Source organism: Oxyura jamaicensis, chromosome 1 (genome assembly GCF_011077185.1).
Source record: "Oxyura jamaicensis isolate SHBP4307 breed ruddy duck chromosome 1, BPBGC_Ojam_1.0, whole genome shotgun sequence".
In the NCBI taxonomy this organism is placed as follows: Eukaryota; Metazoa; Chordata; class Aves; order Anseriformes; family Anatidae; genus Oxyura; species Oxyura jamaicensis.
This window is the reverse complement of record NC_048893.1, coordinates 32,352,134-32,371,883: the sequence shown is the minus strand read 5'-3', so window position 1 is coordinate 32,371,883 and position 19,750 is coordinate 32,352,134. Positions and strand designations below refer to the sequence as shown.

Genomic DNA, 19,750 nt, shown 5'->3' with positions numbered 1-19,750 from the left:
CTCTGGCTCTTCTCGCACGCCGTCCCTACAGGCTGCTCTTACTTAATTCAAGCTCTCCTGACTTAATCCTAAATTAATATTCTCCCTAACGAGGTGCCACCACTCTCGCCGGACAGACTCCGACACGCACCTTACCCCGCCGTGCCCCAACAGACACACCGCCACACTGCACCAAGCCCCAGCCCCCCCCCACCTCCTGGCCGGGCAGCCTCGTAGGGTGGGCGGCCATCCCCCCGCAGCCCCCCGGACCCTCACCCGCCATGGCCATGGCCATCGCCCCCAGTGAGAGCAGGGCCGTGCTCATCGCCCTGCTCCAACACAGGTCACACCGTACTCGAATAACGAACAGACGGAGGCTGCTTTGGGTTCAGTTTATTAAAATACGGGGTCTACGTGGGTTAAGTTCATTAAAATAACGAAGGGGGGAGGGGTGTGAAGGAAGAAAGGGGGTGACCACCCCCACCCCCCGTCGCGCTGTGATGACGCCACCGCCGCCCGGGCCGGGCCGCGCCCCTCCGCCTCGCCGCCAGCAGGGGGCGCCCGTGCCCGCCCCGCGCCTCCCCGCCCGGCCCCCATCCGCCGCCCCGCCCCGCCCCGCCAACCGGCGGCGGGTCACGTGCTCCCCGCCCCCGCCCCGCCTCCACGCCCCGTGCCGCCCCCCGCCCCCGGGAGGACCTTTCCCACAATGCCCCCGCGGGCGGGGCGGTTTAGGAGGCGTCTCGCTGGCGGCCGCCACGCCGCCTCCTCCCCTCCCTCCCCGCGCAGCGCCCCCCCGCGGGCCCCGCCGGCAGCGCGCAGCCCCGTCCCGTCCCGGCGGACATGTGGCCCGGCGGCCGCTGAGCCCGCTCCGCCGCGCGGCCCCGGAGGCAGGCGGCGAGCCGCTGGAGGAAGCCCCGAAGCAGCGGCGGCGGAGACGTTGGGGACAACCGGAGGCTCCGCTCCATGGTGGGGACGGCGCCAGGTAACGCGGCGGCGGGGATGGGGAGCACCCGGGGGGCGGCCCGGGCCCGGCGGGGCCTTCCCCTCCCTCAGGGCCCGGCGGTGCGGCTGCTCCCGGCCCGCCTGCCCCCGCCGGGCGGCTCCCAAAACGGGGCGGCTCCGGAGCCCGTCCCGGGCTGCCCCACACCGAGCGGGGCTGGCAGGGGCTGGCAGGCCGCCGGGGCGCCGCCGCTGTGCTCCGCAGCGCTGCCCGTCCGGGGGCTCCTCAGGGTGTGCGGGGTGCCGGGAGACCGGCCCCAGCCTGGCCGGCTCTGGCAACGCGTTTGGCACCTGGATGCAGCGCGGTTCGGTGAGACTGACCCCGGTCCTCCCGTGATGTTCTCGGCGAAGTAACTTTTCGGGAGGAACGGGGTAACAGAGAGCCCGAAGTGTTGGTGATGTCCGGTATCCGCAGCCAAGCTTACCGTTGGCGAAGAATCGCTTTATAAAAATGTGAAGAAACTGTTGTGGCTGTTGCAGCCCGAATGTAAGCGTGTGGTGGATCGGAATGCCCTTGTTACAGAACAACCCCATCATTGCGACTTTACATATCTTTTTTTAGGGCTTCAGTAATCTCACAGGGAAATCAAGCTACCTCTAGTGGCTGGTGTTGTGCTTGTGTATCATTAACGTGTCGAGCTGTTAACTCTCCGTTGGGTCAGAGCTTTACGTGAATTGTATTTTGGCTTAGATTTTTACTATTTGGCTATTTAAACTTTCTTGTGCATGGGAGAAGAACGAGGGAAGTCTCTAGTCAGTTTGTATTGGTTTCTTCCTTTCTTAACGTAAACAGTGGGTTTCTTAAATGAAATGTCTGTGACTAAAATCCTCTGTTATTTGGCTGATCATACAGGGTCAACCATGGCTCTTTTTTTGTTGTTTTTTTTTGACTGGGAAGCTGTATTTGGCAGTGCACATGCACTGTACTGGGAGATGTGCATCCTCTTTGGCCATATGGAGAAGGCTTGGAAAAGTTCCCAAGAACATCTTCCAAATGTCTCCTTTAGAATTTTTAGGAATATAATGGCTTTTGTTTGCTTTCCTTAGAGGAGACAAGAGAAATGGGGGGGCGGGGTACTAGTTAGGTTTTTACTAAAAGTCACAATGTCAAACTTCAACAGGTTTTATTTCAGTAGTTTACAGTTGTTGATATGTTGACCTCCAGAGCGATAGGTGGCCCACGTAAGAAACACACCACTTTTATTTTATACTTTTCTTTTATGGTCCACGTGACTTAAAGATTGCTTCTGAATGTGCAGAATGGACAAGAACTTTGTGGCCTCAGAAAAGCATCATCTCTCTCTCTCATCCGAATGGTCTTGAAACAGAATGTTTTTTTGGGCCTTCTCTAATAACAGTAAAACTGGAGGCACTAGCTTATCTTGTGCTCGGATCACTTTAAGGTGGGGAATGCTTCTCCAGGAATTTGGTGAGTTTTTTTCAACGTTAATTCGTAGAGCTCAAGCACAATACATGAAGGATCTTGAATTTGACTCAACATTGAGATGTAAGTTTGTTGTTTTACAATTACTCAGCTGTCACTTTTAAACCACGCAGGTGATAAAGAGCTTCTTTTTGCTCTTGACTGACTGTAGTTTGAGTCACACTTCATGCATGAGTTTTAGCCTCTGGCTTTATAAAACTTGTGTTGGTTCTGCTCATGATATGTAATGGTTCTGCTCTGGTTACAAACATCTGCTTTTACCTGTTACAGAGATTCTTCGCTGAATATTCTGTTTTCCATTGCCCTAAGTGTTACAAAATGTGCAAAAACTTAATTTAGCTAAAGTTTGCTTTATGCAGTAGTTACCGTAAGGGTGGTTTGTTTCAGTTAATGTTGTATGTTGGGGGGAGTGGCAGAACACTGTTGGAAAAGGCTGGATGGGCTGACTTGTCCTACCAGTACCAGAATTACTGAAACCTGGCCTGCTGAGTCCACTGCTTCAGCACTGCGATTTTCTTTTTCGCCAGCTATCTGAGGTGAGGGGTAGGAAATGTCCTTCCAGTTACAGTAACAGAAGCACGGGCTAGTTCCTACTGACAAGGAGATTCCTCAGTGCTGACAACTCATACGATTGAATTCTGAAATGCATTTGAGATTAAAGTAGGTTTTATAAGTCTCAACATGGTTCCTTTACTCTTTTTTTGCCTGTTTTGCTAACTTGGAGACAGAACTAGCTTTAAGGTATAAGTTAAGTGTAAGTTTAGCCATAAATGTCAGAGGTTTCTAACGTGTGCATTATGTAGAGTGCCTCAGAACAAGGACCAGTTCGTGGCTTTCCAGCAGCATAGGCACATTTTACTTCACACGTGTGTACTAGTCCACTGTACCCTGAAGGGGAGTGACCTTGATCTGAGAGGATATGAGTGCAGTGACTTTTTTTTAAGCCAGCAGTGAGGTTGTTAAGTGAGGTTATAGGTACAGTTTGCAAGCTGGAAGCTGTGAACATCTTTCTGGGCCTGCGAGTTGCTTGGTTTTGGTACCTGAACCACATGAGCACAGACAATTCCCCTGGGTAGGAAGTTAGCGGTGTGCAGTCATGAAATAACACATGAAGGGCTGCAGCTGGTGGAAGGTGAACGTGTTGCATTTCTTTTAATGTTCAGCTGTCCATCACATCCCTAGGTCTAGGTCTGATGGTGTGCTGAAGGCCGAGTGATTGTTGGAGGGACTTTCAAAGGCTGAATATGTATGATCTGTACTTCAGTGGCCCACACTAGATTCAGCAAACAGCTTTTCCTTGACAGTTTTATTTTGTTGTTTCTACAAGCAACAGGCTTTTAAAACATACTGCTTTACTACAGCTTATTTTTATGGCACTTCTGATTGTTTTTCCAACTAAAAGGCTTAAGGAAAACTAATTAAACTTAACCAAATGTGAAAGTTGTCATTTCTGGGCTGGCAAAGTTGTTAACTGATGTGACAAAGGATGATCAAAATACCACATTTGATTATCTACTAAGTAGCAAGATTAAAATAAACCTTGTATTAAATGCATTTAGTAAGGTAACAGATACATGTACACGTGTAGGCATATGTGTATCTACATGTTACATCTGTCTACCTGGTGATGAAATTAATATTTTTACCCCTCCACTTTTTATTATTAAGTAATACTTCTATAAATTATCTTGATGTAACGCTAGTATTACTCTTTTTTTTTTTTTTTTTTTCCCCGGGAAAAGCAAAATTTGAGTTCTGATATTAATGATAATCCAGATATTGGATTATTTTCATCAGAAATTATTTGTCAATCTTCTATAAAGCTTTTTTTTTTTTAATACCACAGTGTATTTGTGTTTGAAGAGGGTTAAGGACAACTTGGTGAATGGTCCATACGTTAGGTCAGAGTTTGGTGTGTGGAACAATCAGTGTGCAACCCGTGCTTATTCCATCATCACAGCAACTGTATTTGATTCTGTGGCCAGTGGCATTCTTAAATTTCTGAGATTATTTCAGTTTCTTTCACACATATACATGTACAATAAAATATCTACGAATGAGGATGTAGGGAGAACTGGAGAAAAAGGTTGCTTTTTGCTCTCAAGCAGAATATTGAAGAAATAAGTCTTTCAGAAGCTGTTATCTAAAGCCTAATGCTGTGGCAAAAAGCAGTATCTGGTCACTTTTTCTAATAGACGCTAATAATGATGTCTGTCTTAACGCAGATGTTATTTAAGGTTTGGTGACCTCCCATTAAAATGCAGTCTTTGTTCATCTGTTATTAGGTCTGTAAGCACTGCCTAACTGTGATCTTCCTTCAAGGATACTATCTGTGAGTAAACCTGACTGACGCATTCAACATTTGGAACTTTTCCGAACTAGTATGAAATTGCCTGGAAACGTCAAATGCATTAACACGTGTCTCTCTTCTTGCTGCTTGGCTTTTATTAGGCTGCCAACAGTAACAGTGAGTGGGAAATCCCTGAGATCAGCATCTGGATAGAAGTCCTCATGGATGTCCATACCTTTTGATAGCACCGCAGGACAGAACAGCAGCAGGGAAGACTTCTGCCTTTTGAAATGGAGAATTTTACATGAAACTGAGCCATAATGATACTTGACTCTTGTGTTTTCAGGTAGAATCTGAAGACAGATGAGCAGTGTTAATTAGGCTGTTCGCTGCCTAGAACAAATTACTTCAGTGATTTTAAAGATACAAGAAGGAGAGACAATGAAATATTCTGCCTTCCGTAATGCCACTGAATAATCACTTCTGTGCAGTTCTGCATGTCTTAAATGTTCTTAGTTTGCTGCCTGTGATACAAGAGGTAGTGGCCCCTGTGGACAGGTGTACAAGAAGTAATTGCAAGTACTATGAAACAGTTGGAGAAAAGCAGCTTGTTAGTACCTTGAACTTATTAGAGTTTCATTTGAGGTGCTACCAAGTAAAGATTCCTGTAGCAATGAAGGTAACATATACCCTTCTCTCTATACCAGTGCAGTTGTGATTTTTTTTTTTTTTAATGCACTTTCCCAGCTGAGCAAGAAGGCACCTAGTCCAACTCCGAGAAAAGCCAATTGGCACCAGCAGTAGTTTTGTAGTTGCTATTGTGGCAAGAAACTCTGAAAGAGGATGATGTTCATCACTGTAAGTAGCTTCTAGCACTGGTGACTTGGGAAACTTCTCTGGGAAGCTTTGCAATGGGATACAGTAATCAATTATAACAAAAGCTAGGTTGATTATTTAAGAGCTCACAGCCAAGTATTATTTTGTTATAGGGGATTTCCTGATGCCATCGCTAGGGTGAAAGTAACTCAAAGTTGTGATTTACATGTTTTCTTGTTAGTGGACTGGCCTCAGTAGTTGAAGGTAAAGATTTTTACTAAAAGTCACAATGTCAAACTTGAGATGCCTTTTCAAGCTCAGGTCTGTTTTTTCCCCCTTTCATGGCTAATAGCTTGTGTCACCTTTTGTCTGTTGCTGTTGGTGTCAAGGAAACCTTCTCTCTAATCCCTGTCTTCCATTCCTGGCTATATCTGTCTAGCTTTATTTTAGCCATCTTGAAAGTGATCACTGAGTAATTAAGGACTGTGAAAGCAAGACGAACAGTAGTTGAAACTGCTTACTCCCCATCTATTTACTACTCCTCTAATGGCATCTAATGCATTGCTTTACAACTACTGCAGGAGATTTTGTGCAAAATAAGATGCTCAAGATTGTTTCAATTGTCATGATAAAATACGGAGCTTGCATAGGTTTTTACACCACTTTCCAAAAATACATCCCTTTTTGTCTGACATTTATAAGTGGTTAGTGTAGGTCTTTGACCTCAGCTTATAAAATACTGTTATTCAAAGGGAAAAGGAGCTCGAGAACCGTGGTTTTTGACATAATGGCTTTCATCTAGTACTTCTTTAAGAGTATGTCTCAGCGAGGCAAAACACTTATAAATGGCCATGCTACTTTCTTTGTCCTGTTTGTTTGTAAATCAATGCCTGTATATTTTGAATGTAAGCTGAAATTGCTTCTCATGGAGATGGTTTTCATAGGTTCCAAAAGAGCATGTTGTATCACTGAACTCTTCATTTGATGTGTAAAATGAAAGAACAGCAGGCTTTTAATAGAGGACTCAAATTCAGTATGTTTTTAACAAGAGTGTGGGTATGGTTCTGTGTGATCTTCTGGAGTGTATTTTTCAGTTTAAATCCAGAAAATGATACAGGAGCCTACGGAGTGCACAATTCTATTCAAGGGATGCCATTGTTTGCAGGAATTCAAGATTCAGAAGCTGAGCAGTAAGACCACCATAATGTAGGTGGAAGAAAAAATAATGGTAATCTGTAAATGGACAATTACATGTTATTGCTTCCTTTGCTAGATTCAGCCCTTTCTCTTTTTTTTGGCTGAGTATAATACTCTAATCACCTACCGCTCTGGTTTTGTTGCCACATTTTTTATTTTATTACTTCTTAAATATGCTTGCCATTGCTGTGACCTGGAGCTTTTCATTTGAGGTCAGTCTTACTCTGTCTCTTACTCTACCAGTTTTGCCATCCTTTTTCCTTCCCCTGTTAAAAGACTTTAGCTTTTCTACTTCTCACTGTCTTTGCAAGGTGTTCTTGGTTCATCTCCTGCATCCCTGGTGTGTAAGCCCCGCCACTTGGGCATGTTTAGGATGGTATTAAGAGACGTAAAGATGGTCTTCCGAGTTTCTTTAGCATCAGAGAAGTGATTGCAGCAAGCCCTGCTGTGTTGCCATAGCACTGGCTGAAGTATGCTCATTCATCTTGTGGGAATGCTGCATGTGCAGAGTAGCAATGGGATAGGAACTTGAAATTATTAGTGTATGCTGAGCACAGATCTAATTTATGGGGAGAAAATAACTGCAACGGCTAGCAAAGTTTTCCAGAGTAAATGCAAACTTTTTTATTGTTATTTCAGATTTGTGCCCTGGCTAGGTCTGGAAGGGTTACTTGCGTGGAAAGCATGTTCTTGATCTCGGTGACCCCCTGCCAAGTATCTGCTCTTGGGTGGAAAGCATGAAAATACTGGTGCTTGCTTCCAAGTGGCTAGAAAAAAAAAAAAAAAAAAAAACGCTTTAACTGTTCTTGGAAATGGCTGAGCCATTTTTGCTGACTTGGGTATGTAATGCTATCCCTTCCAGCTGCAAAAGTATACGTGTGACTAAGGACCCTCAGCAGCGGATGACGGGGTCATGAGTTTATGCTGACTTGGTTTAGTTGCCTGGACCGTGTGCACCATGACAATAGTATCTAATCCCCAGTTAGTTCCTGTTGTTTGCAAATCTCAATTTCACACAACTCAGTCATGGGCTACTTAAAGAAACACCTAAGTGCTGCATTGTACATTTTGTGAGAGAACGTCACGTTGTATGTTTTCTATTGCGTATTTCTTTGTGTGGTGTTAATGGCTGTGATGCCTGCGTGTTTATCAGCAGTGCATGGAGCAGCGTGATTTAGCCCTGACACACCTGCATGTTCTCCCTGTCGGGGTAGCCGTGGCACAGTTCTGGGGATTTCTTATCATACGCATGGAACAGCACAACAGGTACAGTGCCTCTTGCCTTGTATTGAAAATAACTGCTTTGGAAAGCAAAATAAGGTCCTCTTTTAATTTCTGTGAATATACATTTTGCTGTCTTATATAAGTTTTTAGAAGCTTCTGGTCATCCTGGCCACTGTATAAATGAACTGGCTTTTGTGGGGGGGCAGTGGCTCCATGACACTGAGTGTTCATTCTGTCGTAGTGCTGTCATGGGCCCAGCCATATACTTCTGTACAGACTAGGCCCGGGATTTGTCTTCGGTAATTCAGGATGCTTTTGGAAAGCAGCGTTACGAGTGGCAGCCCTACTGAGCAACTACCCTGCAAAGTAGCCTTACTTCAACACGTAGGTAAGCAATGCAGCTTTGTCCCCAGCACTTCTGCATCCTCCGGAGCTGACAGAGGCTTGAGTAAGGCTTGTCTCCTGTCAGAACAGAAAGGTTCTGTTCTGGCTCACAAACAAGAGAAATCTCTAAAAAAGCAGTAGGGAGACGAGTGTGACTTTGAGTTGCAGGTTAGATATCAGCTGTGAATACATACTTTGAATTAAATGAGACCTCACCATTGTAACTCCTAAAAGTCATTTTTTCCTTGCAGATTAACAAGCTTAGCTTCATCTGGTTCTTAGTCTGAACTAAACGTGCCTAAGTGCTGGCCATCTCGGCTGTCAGTGGTCACACCGAACATACTGGTGGTGCAGAGGTGTCATTTCTCTGTAGTTTATGTATGTAAATTCATGTGGTCTGAGTTAACCTCACAGATATGCTGGGTTATTGATTTAGATTGCTTGTAGAGGGAATCTGCTGAGACAGTGTTTCTCATTGCTGCTTACTGGCTATGAACGCTTAATGTAGGTTCAGGACACAGCCCAAACTTCTGCCACCTACCCTAGTGGAACAAAGTATGTTACGGTTGGCGGTGCAGAAAGATGAGAAATGAAATTTGCTTTCTGTAGGTAATTACGCATTAGTGCCAGGAAGGTAACTAGTTTGGTACCCAGCTCAAATTTGTCATGTCTCAAAGCTGCTAACTGCTGTGCAAGCTTGTTACCAGCTCTTCTTTGCGAGCTTCCTTAGAAATGGGTCTCAGCCTTGTGTGGTAGAACGGTCAGGACAGATGCATACGGGCAACTTTCTTCAGTGCGTTTTTTACAAAGATATTTGAAAGAGAGTGAATATCCCTTTGTTTTAACTCTTTCTGGTCAAACATGATACCTTTCCTGTCTTGTAGAAATACCAGTCTTCCTGTGGGTTGTCCCGGTATTTGTATAGATTTTTATGGCTCTGGTGAGCAAATCAGTAGAGACCAAAAGAGCCCTCATGTGTATTTCTGTTTTTTGGAGGGGACAGGGGTATAACACTTTAACAAGTCTTAGTGCTCATGTTCCCCTAAGTTGCATAGTTAAGCCTGAGATGGCTTCTTGGGGGTGGTATTTGGAGTTTTGCCAGAAACTCTGATATTTATCAACTGATGTTTAGCACTAGACCTTTGACTTTGTCCTCTTGTTATCTCTTGTTCCTCGGTACTAATATTTCATTTCTTCTGTAGCCTACCTACCTACTTCTCTTTATTAGAATCACAGAATGTCCTGAGTTGGAAGAGACCCCTAAAGATCATTGAGTCCAACTCCTGGCTCCACCCAGGACCACCTAAAACCAGACCATGTATCTGAGACCATTGTCCAAACACTTCAAGGAACTCCAACAGGCTCAGTGCCATGACCGGTGCCCTGGGGAGCCTGTTCCAGTGTGAAAGATACAAACTGATGAGATCTGGTAACTGCGAGGAGAGGAATGCAAAGGCTGGTAGATCAGGTGGCCAGCAGCATGGCTGGGATTCTGGCATGAAGGACTGCTTGGGCTGTGCACAAGTTTCCCAATACAGGAGATAAGAGTTGTTCCTGTTGGTGATGCTAACTTTGCTATTGTCAGTCTGGATGTGTGTAAAGCTGTTGCATTTGGTGTTTCTTTTAGCTTTGATAATGCTCTTAAATAAGAATTAAGTTGGCATCATGCTGTTGATGCAGGTATTAACGGTAAAATGCGGGTCTTATGATATAAATGTTGCCCTTTTTTTTTGAAGTTGGCAGTATGCCTGGTTTAGTTCTCTGTTGTACTGAAGCTTTTTGGATAGTGACTTTTCTAAGTAGGCCTATAACGTGATTACACTCTGCTACGCATATAAATAACGTATAATGAATAAAGTATTCTCCCGTTACTGTTAGGAAACGTAGAGCACTGAAGGAACTTGTAGGTGAGTGTGACTTGTCAGGACAGTTGTACATAAAATAGTGGTTCTGACACTGCTTGGCTCGCTTCTTATCCTGCCCAGTAAACTGAAGGGGTTTAAGTGCTAGGAGCTAGAACTCAATCTGGTCTGTACCAGCACGTAGCAACCTGTAAAAGCCATGGTGGGCCTTGCTATGTTTCGCCCGTGTCTTACAGGTGCTCTTCTGTTAAACTTCAGTGAAGAATACTGCCTGCTCCCTTAACGTGACTTTGAAAGGTCCGTTTGGTATGTCTTATGCCAGTTCGTGTTACAAACTTGACGCAGGAAGGAAATGATTGCTCTGTGTGTCCATTGTGAGGTTCTAAATCTGCCTTGAAACTCAAGGCTCTTCTGATGGTCAGGCTGCTAGATGCGATAATCCCAGCCATTACAGCAGTTCCTCAAGCTTTACCTTGCATTTTCAAGGAGTTGGCAGGTAATGTAGGTACTGGCATGTCCTTGTCGGGGGGTGGGGAGGCAGTTTGACAAGAAAGTCTTAGCTATTTCAACACCTTGCTGCTGTCAAAAGGGATAATCTTGTTCTATCTTTTCCCTCACCCATTCTTTCACTTGTAATTTCTTTGGCATATGTCTGCTTTTGGTGGCACCAAGCTGTTAGATTAGATTAACTCTCTTGGGTAATTGCATCCTCAGTGGGTTTGCAAAGACTCTTTAAATCAGCAGTGTCTCCTTGCCTGAATAGCACCGATTCTTTCTGAGACACTGGATCCACATGAATAGGCTTAAACCACCAATAGAAGGTTTTTTCTTCATTCTCCAAAGCTTAGCACTGGTCTCTTTCTTTCTCTTCATCTTTGTTGGTTCTGTGGCATTCCATTTGGGAATGCATACAAGGTGCAAGTTAACTGTACAAAGAGTAAAGATCCTCTTTAAAAGGTCTTCTTTGAGTGCACCAGTTGATTCTATTCTTGCTGGTGTTCTGGGCCACGAGATTCCTCTACACTACAAAACAAGTCTAGGATAACTGCTTCCAGATCCTCGGTATAGTCCTCATTTATTGAAGGGCAAACAACGTTACTGAGTTGTCACTTGAAACAAGTCAACCTTCTGGGCTCTTCAGACAGTTTAAAAGTCTTTCCAAGTAATAAGAACTATGAGGGGTCTTGATGTACACTTGCAAATACCCAGTGGTTTCTTCCTTTTCTTGGAATATGTGTTGTGCTAGAACAAGTGGTACAAATAGGTAAAAAAATATATTTTAAAATGTTCAGCTGCTGCTGGAAATACCTTTTCCTTGGTCCATCTCTATAACGGCACAGGGCTTTTGGCAAAAGTGCTCAAAATGTTCATCAGCTGTTGGACATGTGTCTCAATGGTCCAGCGGTCATGGTGAGCCCATATGGAGAGCTCTAGAGGATTCTCGGTGTTCTCTCATTAGTTACTAAAACTCTTTGGTTTTGTACACAGCTAATTGTCAAGATGTGTTTTCCTTAAAAACATGCTTGCTGAGGGAGTCTTAAACCTCCTTCCAAGGTTTATTAACGATAAACAAAATGTATAGGGCAGGTTAGAGCCCTACTTTTTGCTGCCCCCAAGAACTGATGGGAGTAAAGGGTGTTGCTGTAGTTTTATTAACCAAATACATTTCTGTATGCTGAATGTATGGCTGACTGTTTCAGTTTTGAAACAGATTGTGTTTTGAGTTAGCGAAGAAATAAAAATGCAAGCAGTAGAATGCCATACTCTTTTTAAAATACCAGAAAATGTTTTTGTAGAAACAGAACAGTCAAAACAAATCACTCCTTTAAATTCAGATGCAGCACGTGTCTAAGTTGGAAGGTTGTATACAAATGTTTAAGTCCCATAAGGAAACAAGAATAAAACACTATTGGACATAATTTTGTATTTGCTTACTGGAGGCTTTGTTGCATGCTTTTGATTTTTTTTATCCCCCTTTCTAAAATGAACAAGTGTACCTCTGTGCAGACAGGTCTGTGGACCATTACTGTATTGGAGGAAGAGGATATTGAGTTGTTGCATTTTTGTCCAATGATTTTTCTGTGCCTACCTAAAATTAAGACTTTAATGTGATAGGTTTTAGTTCAATGGGACATGCAGTTGCATGACTTGGAACAGACCAAGTTTTTTTTTTTTTTTTTTTCTGCATGCATAGTGAATTAGTGTTGAAATACATCTGTATTTTTAGCTTGAGTTCTCTGTAGTAGTCTGTGTTAATATAAGCAGTGAAGTTACACTTAAATTTTTGTGATATAGAAGATTGAGTGTGTAAATGGCTTATTGGTCTGCATCAAGGAGATGTCCAAGTATATCACGAAGCCATGTTCTTGAGGCTGATGGTAACAAGTCAGCAATTAACTTTAAGCACTTCTGTTGAGAAATGCCTTTGGTGTTCGCCTTCTTTGAAGACAAGAACTGGGATTTCCTATGAATAATAACCTAGGAACTTAAGTGCTTAACTCAAAATAATGGGGAGAGAAGGGAGGTACTTGTGATAGTGTCCTTGTTCACTATTTTCACTTTAATATACCAGAGTATTCTTGTCTTTATCTCAAATTAAATAGATTAAATAAAATTTAGTGAGATTAAATAAGCTGTTTCCATTACAAAGTAATTCCACTGAAGACCAGAAAAATACCATCTTGGCTATAATGCTGTCCTGTCTTTACACATTCTTAAGAAGTATTTCTCTTTAGAGTTGTGGTTTTTTGTTTGTTTTGTTGTTGTTATGCTTCTGTTTCTGTCTTGTTAAATGCCTTGCATGTGTAGGTCTTGGTATTTTCTAATATCGCACATCAACAACTGAATAGCTGTAACTAAGTTAAAAACGTGTTGGTCATAAGCGAAGGAAATTTGGTGTAAGTACTCTGGCTATTGACATTCAAATATATATCAACCTTATTGGACATGATTGGTCATGGATATGACTGGATCTTTGTGTAAGATCGTACAACTTGATAACTGGGAGAATCTCACATAAAAATTAATCTCAACTCTTTCACTGTCTGTCCTGAGCCAAGACTACAGATTTCTTATGTGGCATGCAACTGTGATGAAAAATTCTGAGAAATACTTCCAAATCTTGCTTAAATTTAAAAGAATCTAAAGGAATGTCACATCTGGGGACAAAAAAATAACTATTTTCTGCACTGCCTGTTCTTCTTAAACCACTAAGTTCTCTTTCAGTAACTCTTTTTAATTTTATAAATATGACAGTGGTCTTTAGTATTAACTCTTGCTACTCTGCTGGTTGTGATGCCCCTCTTAAAACAGTGGAGAGAAGTCTTTCTGAAGTTCATTTGTTAAATACTGTATAGATTTCAATGAAGCTTTATGCTTCATAAATACAAGATAGTATATATTAATACTACTGAAATATTTTGTATTAAATTCCTGCATTATGAGAAATGCACAGTGTCGAATTGGCAAAAAGTTGAGCTGTGAAATGCTTTATTGGCTCTCAGAACCTGTTTAGTTATTTGTGGGAAGAGCAGTGCAACACAGCATAAACGTTTGCAGTCACTGCACATTTCGGAATTACTGATATTCTGTCAAAATCCTAGGATGAGTTTTGCTAATTACTGTCACTGTGCAAGAATTTCTGGGATGTCTTTGTGTCTAGAAAGAGTACACTAAAGGAAGGGTTACTCTTTCCGGGGGGGGGGAATCTAAAGAGCTTCTGTGGGTTCTATTTCTGCGGGCTGCCTTTGTTATCTCAAGACCTCCATTACAATAAGCATGAACTCCACTGCTACTCCTTAAGTTACAATTTGGTATCCAAACTGGGTCTACGTAAAATTTTTTCTGTGGATACATGTGCAGTGTGGAATTGTCCTCTTGTCTGTGTGATGCATCCTAAGGCTCTTAGGGCTGAGGATTTTTTGTGGATTTTTCTGCTTCAGTGAAAGCATTGCTGAGGTTGTGTTAACAAATACTACCTACAAAAGGAATGTCTCTTTAAACATAAAACATGTAGACTGCATGCCATCTCCCGATTTAAACTTTTTGGAACCAAAGCCACTTAAAAGTCCTGTTGCAAATCAGAGAGAAAGCAAGAGGCCTTGATCTCTTATTTTAAGTTCAGGTATGTTTTTCGTGGTCTTACCTGTCCTAATTTGATGCGGATTTGCAGATTTCACTTGTTCAAGACATGAAGCTTTACTGTAGCAGTTCTGCTTTTGTTGAGTTTCATCCTTGCCTAGCCTGTGAAGGTTATTTCTTGGTGGTTTGTCAGTAGCTGCTCTTAACAGTGCTTGTGTGCAACTTAGTGGCATTGACTGTAGCACAGCCTGTATTAGTATTAGTGTTGGTAACTGCTCTAGGTTACCAAAAGGTGGGATTTCCTTCCACCTGGGGTCTTTCCTTCCTTCCTCCAGCTGACTTGATGTATGTGTTCCTTCACAGAGGGTGGTGTGTGTGTTTGAAAAGCAGCTTCTAATGGGAACACTGATGCACTTTAGAATTCTAATACAGAATTCTACTTAGTTTCACAGTTTTGACCACTTCTTTAATGAACTTCTTTTGGGGCACAGCTCGGAGCCCTGCTTCTTGGGTGCTGTGTGATGGGTATCTGCAGGAGTGTTTCTTTTCCCAGTAAAAAGAAGTGATCATTGAAACACTTGCTACTGCCAAGATCAAGCAGTAAAGATTTGATCAGAAGAAAAAAAAAAAGCTTTAGGAGGGAAATTCTGCCTCTCCCACCCTCCTGGATATCCAGATAGTAAAGAAAAAACAATGTAGTTTTCAAGTGAAATAAAGGAAGTTTAGCTGACAAGCATGATTGTGGTGTTCTGGGCTCTTGTTACTTTTTCTAGTAAAGCCATTAAAGAGTAAGGGCTTGAAACCTCAGTCAGCTTGGTTCAGGTCTGGATTCTTACGTAGTAAATCTTAGTAATTTCTCATTCATTAAATCCCTTGTGAAGTTTTAATTGGTTCTTTCAAGCAATAACAGTTTAAAAAGCTTATAGAGTTCAGAACAAAAGTGCTGGTTTCTCTAGGGCTGTTGGCTTGGAGCTTTAGGTGTTTATGGGATATCTGGTGTGAACACAGCAAGCTGAAATGCAAGAAATTCAGACCGAGGTGTGGATGCTTTTCCAAACATATTTCATTCTGCATGTTGTGAGTGAGCCATCCAAACATATTCTTGCTGTTTATTACACGATACCAAGGCCTTTCAACCTGTTTGGTGTTGATCCCAAGGATATTCTCTATCCTTGCTATTCTTATCCCATACAATTCCCTTGGATAACACTTAAAAGGTGCATCCTCTCCATTGTTTATACTTCACTAAAATGCATGGGTGAAGTGCTCTCTTGATTGATATTGCAGCTTCCCCCTTGTTCTCTCCTGGGTGTTGATAGTTCTAATTGTATGGCAAAAGCAAGAAGCAAGCAAATATAAGTTGCTTTCATTTTCTTTTGGTTTCCACTACCATTGTGATGCTAGGAGTGGAAAGCAACTAACTCTTCTGGTTCTTGTGTGTTTAATTTTGTTGCTTCAACCATTTGTGAAGAGCAATTCACAAGAGGTTAGTTACTGCAGTGTTAAATGGGGTGGTTTGCATAGAAACTTAGCAATGCATTCAACTTTTAAAAGTTAAAGCACCGCTGGTGGTCTTAAAACACTGCAAAAACTTTGCATTTGTTGAACAAAGACAATTTTTGAGTTGGAAGTATCAGTTGCTAGACAGCATTAATGTTACCCATAACTTGCAAACAGACTGTACAAGATCTGTATCTGACTCCTAACGTCATGTGTTTCTACTCTACAAAGGTATAATGAAATGGAGAGCGCTGGAGAACACTCATTAAGTCCCATAGTGGTCAGTTTTATCTTCAAGTTGCAATACAAATGAACTGTGTAAACTATTTCTATGTTTTCCAGACTACATTTTGTAAGAAGATGAGGAACAGAAAGCAGTGTATTCAAGACACAGAGGGTCAGAAGCATGAAGGCATGGAAGGTAAAGTCTGTGTGTAAAAAAAAAAAAAAAAAAAACATTCAAGTATATTACTCAGGTTCGAGCTGCGAAAGGTCAGATTTTACATTTGTTCTCTCAATTAGTATGCTGCTTGTTTTGAAAGAAGTTGCGTAAACATAACTATCTCATCATAATATTTTTCTTTGTCCTGTGGAGGCCCTGTATCCTTTCCCATGAATTCTGTTTTTGACTTGTTGACTTCTGCTAGCAGAACAAAAATGGAAATGGCAATTGCTCTTCAGAAAAATAATTAATTTAAAGTAAAATTTGTTGAAGAAAAGCTCATCTCCTCTTGTTTGAATTGGAATCTGTTTTCATTATGCAAAAATGCTCTCCATTTTGTTAAATGTACTTGATTAAGTAAATATTTGAGGATGGTCAAATTAAAATAGTTCTGAGACTGGAAAACTAGAATATAAGTAGACTGTGTATATATGAAGATAATGAGTATAGGATATGGTGAGCTAATTATCGCGTGGAGAGAGTGGAATTAGATGATTTCAGAAGAGCAATGAGTAAATGACTCCATGGGTAGTAGGAAATACTGTGTGATGCTTTCCATATTTAACACTAGAGCTAATAGACATCAATAGCACTAGAGCTAGATTTCCTTTAACAGCAAATCGTGAGACAGTGTTCTATGGAATATGTTGCACAGTATTTTTCACCTGAAGTATATGCTTGGAACTATTTCTCTGGCCAGGATCTTGACTGTATTAGATCCAAAAACTTGATTAATCTGCTTCTAACTACAGAAAAATGTATTTTATTGCCTTATTATTCAAATCTACAAGGACTTTGTTTCAAAAACTGTCAAAAATTATAAGTGTCAATGTTCTTAATACCAGGTGAAGAAAAGGAAGACAGCTGTTCCTGTTCTACTTTATTATATGACAGTGGCACGTGCCCCATCTGTCTGAATGTTCTAGAACAAGAGATCGGCGTTCCTGAGAACTGCAGTCATACCTTCTGCATGACTTGTATTCTCAAATGGGCTGAGGTAAGACTGAGAACCCAAGTATGTTTTTCTTTTATTTTTTCTTTTATTAAGCATAAGAAAATAAGTTGCACTTTCTGACTTGATATAAGCTGATATAACTCGATATAAACACTTTTATATATAGGTCATGCAAAACCTTCTCATTAGTGTAACGAAGTACCTTTGTGTTTAATTTCACTAACCATCCTGCCTTTTTAATGGTTACTAGAGTTTAGGGATCATTAAAAAATGGTGATGGCAGTTCAGAAGATCAGACAGTATTTTGTATGTCATAATACTGCAGTATCATTAACTTAATCTTACTTATCTTCTATGCTGTTTCTCACCTGTGAACTTTTAGGACTGAGACCAATTGGTTTTCATGTTAGTTTACAAAGCGAGTCTGATAAAACCCTGGGTTTTTTAATTATAGCTATTGGCATGTATCGCATAATAACCATACCTTTGTAGATAGTGCTAGAACCTTAAAGGAAAATGACTTGTTGAACTAATTATTATTTATTGTTCTGTTTAATCCCCTTTTCTTCACATGTCCTGTAGTCACTGCATTGAGTCTTTAAGATCTTTAACTTTCCTGTAGCAGTTTGAATTGTCAATATAAAACACCAAATTAGAATTACTTTATGCTATGTTGTGGTGGGGGACACAACACTTGCTCTAATGAGGTGCTGTTTTTTGTCCTGCTTCTGTGCATTTGAATAGGTTGTTTATTACAGAATCAATAAGAGAGATTGCTCCGTGGTTTCTTTATGATAAGTTTCCTTTGAAGTTGTTATTTTGGTTTCAGTATTTCCTTGAGAAGGTTGGTATCATTTGTGTGTGCGTATATACATGTACAATACGCTTATGTACTTTTTGCTTGTTTTTAACCTTAATTTTTGTGTTCTTTTGTTACCGAAGATAGGCAGTAAGACAAATCTCTGAAGCCCACAAGAAATCTTCAGAGAGTGTTAAAGGTTATCAGATGAAACTTAATTTATGTTTACAAAACAGATAATAAACTAAATCTCCTATTGCCAGATTTTCTGTTCTGCAAATGATTATGATGCTTTTATTCAGCAGTGAACGAGAAACTCTCATCCTGAACTTTATCCTGACTTCCTTAGTTGGTTGTTATTATGGCAGCTGAAAGGCAATAAATAGTAATGTGCACAGGGAAATAAAGTAGTACAGTTGACCGAAGGCTTGCTGCTGGATTTAAACTTGTTCACATTGTCTAACAGATGCTTTTAAGCCCAAAGAGGAAAGGAAAACTTCATATCATTCACTTACAAACTCTTTAATTTTTTTGTCATGTCAAATTTATTTCGGCATGAAACGCTATACAAATAGAATAAAATAAATTCTCCTCTTAAGAGTTTACAAGTGAACTAAATGTGATGCCATAAAAATAGTGGGGGGTTGTTTTTAAGGCTTCTCAAGGCTTCTTTCCATTAGTGACATCTGATGGGTAAAACCACTCATCTTTCCTCTTGTGAGAGTGCTTTATGGCTGGACCTGTTCAGTGCATGAAACTATTGCCTGATCTCATAGCTTAATTATTTTTTTATTGTTTTGAAAGCTGTCTAAGTTGTTAAGAGGTTTCAGCTCTGAGAAACAGATGAGGTTTTACAGCTTGGACTGATAGAAACATTACAAACATGTGGCTATATGAAGCACACTATTGCCATGTATTTTTGTGTCCACTGTTAGTATTTAGTAAGTAAATGTTTTTGTTCAAGTATTCTTTCTTTCTTGGGTATAAATAAATTGTTTTTTAAAACATTTTCCTGTTTCTGTAGGTGTTGGACTGAGGATAAGACTCTAGATGTTTTATTCCTAAAGATTTTGACCATTTGCATTCTGTGATGAGCTGTGTTGCATAACTACAGTTGTGCTTCATATACTCAGAGGATTTGCCCCCAATCTATGTTCAAGTTGGGCATTTCTTCTATCCTGTGTTGCATCCAGGATTAAAAATATACAGGATCAACCATTTATCTAAATTGTGGTTTTTAACTTGTACATAATCATTGTTTTTCTGAGAGCTTATGGCTCTTATGTGTAACTGTGTATGTCCTAATTAAAACCTGGGTAGTTTAGGTAGATGGTAAATGTGTTTGCCATTTTGCTCCCTTTTCTGGCAATGGAAGACCTCTAATATTACTATTACAGGGAGGTGTCCTGTACCCACAGGTTTTCTTTACGCAACCAGCAGCAGTAGCACTCCAAAGATCTTCTTTTGTAAAGATATATATATATATGTTTCTATATATTTCTACATATATATATATGTTGCTTTTAAGTGAGTGTCTGCTGATTGACCCCTTGAAGGGGTAAAAATAGGGAATTTGCCATGTTGCATTAGATACATTTGGTCCCAATGACTGAATCTGAACACTTAGTTTCAGAACGTAGTAGAATTACAGTTGAATTAGTGCTGTATTTTCTTTCCTTTTGAGAAAAGGTATCCATTTTCTAAAGAAGAAATGAAGGGAAGATGAGAATCCCCACTAAGAAGCCAGTCTTCAAATTAACTTTCTTATTTTAAAATGTT

At 41.1% G+C, this 19,750-nt stretch overlaps 1 protein-coding gene across 4 annotated transcripts in view; it reads left to right on the top strand.

The window, feature by feature from the left end:
- The first annotated feature begins 942 nt into the window (after positions 1–942).
- Positions 943–19,750, top strand: part of SCAF11 (SR-related CTD associated factor 11) — a 48,055-nt gene continuing 29,247 nt past the window's right edge. Inside the window, exons 1-3 of one of the 4 annotated variants that reach the window (XM_035331439.1) lie at positions 943–961; positions 16,118–16,196; positions 17,063–17,214. In XM_035331439.1, coding sequence (XP_035187330.1) covers positions 16,136–16,196; positions 17,063–17,214 — 213 coding nt within the window. In that variant the 5' untranslated portion in view covers positions 943–961; positions 16,118–16,135. Of the gene's footprint in view, positions 962–1,790; positions 1,833–6,923; positions 6,938–16,117; positions 16,197–17,062; positions 17,215–19,750 lie in introns of those variants that run through there. The other 3 variants (XM_035331458.1, XM_035331429.1, XM_035331447.1) reach the window with 3 other exon arrangements.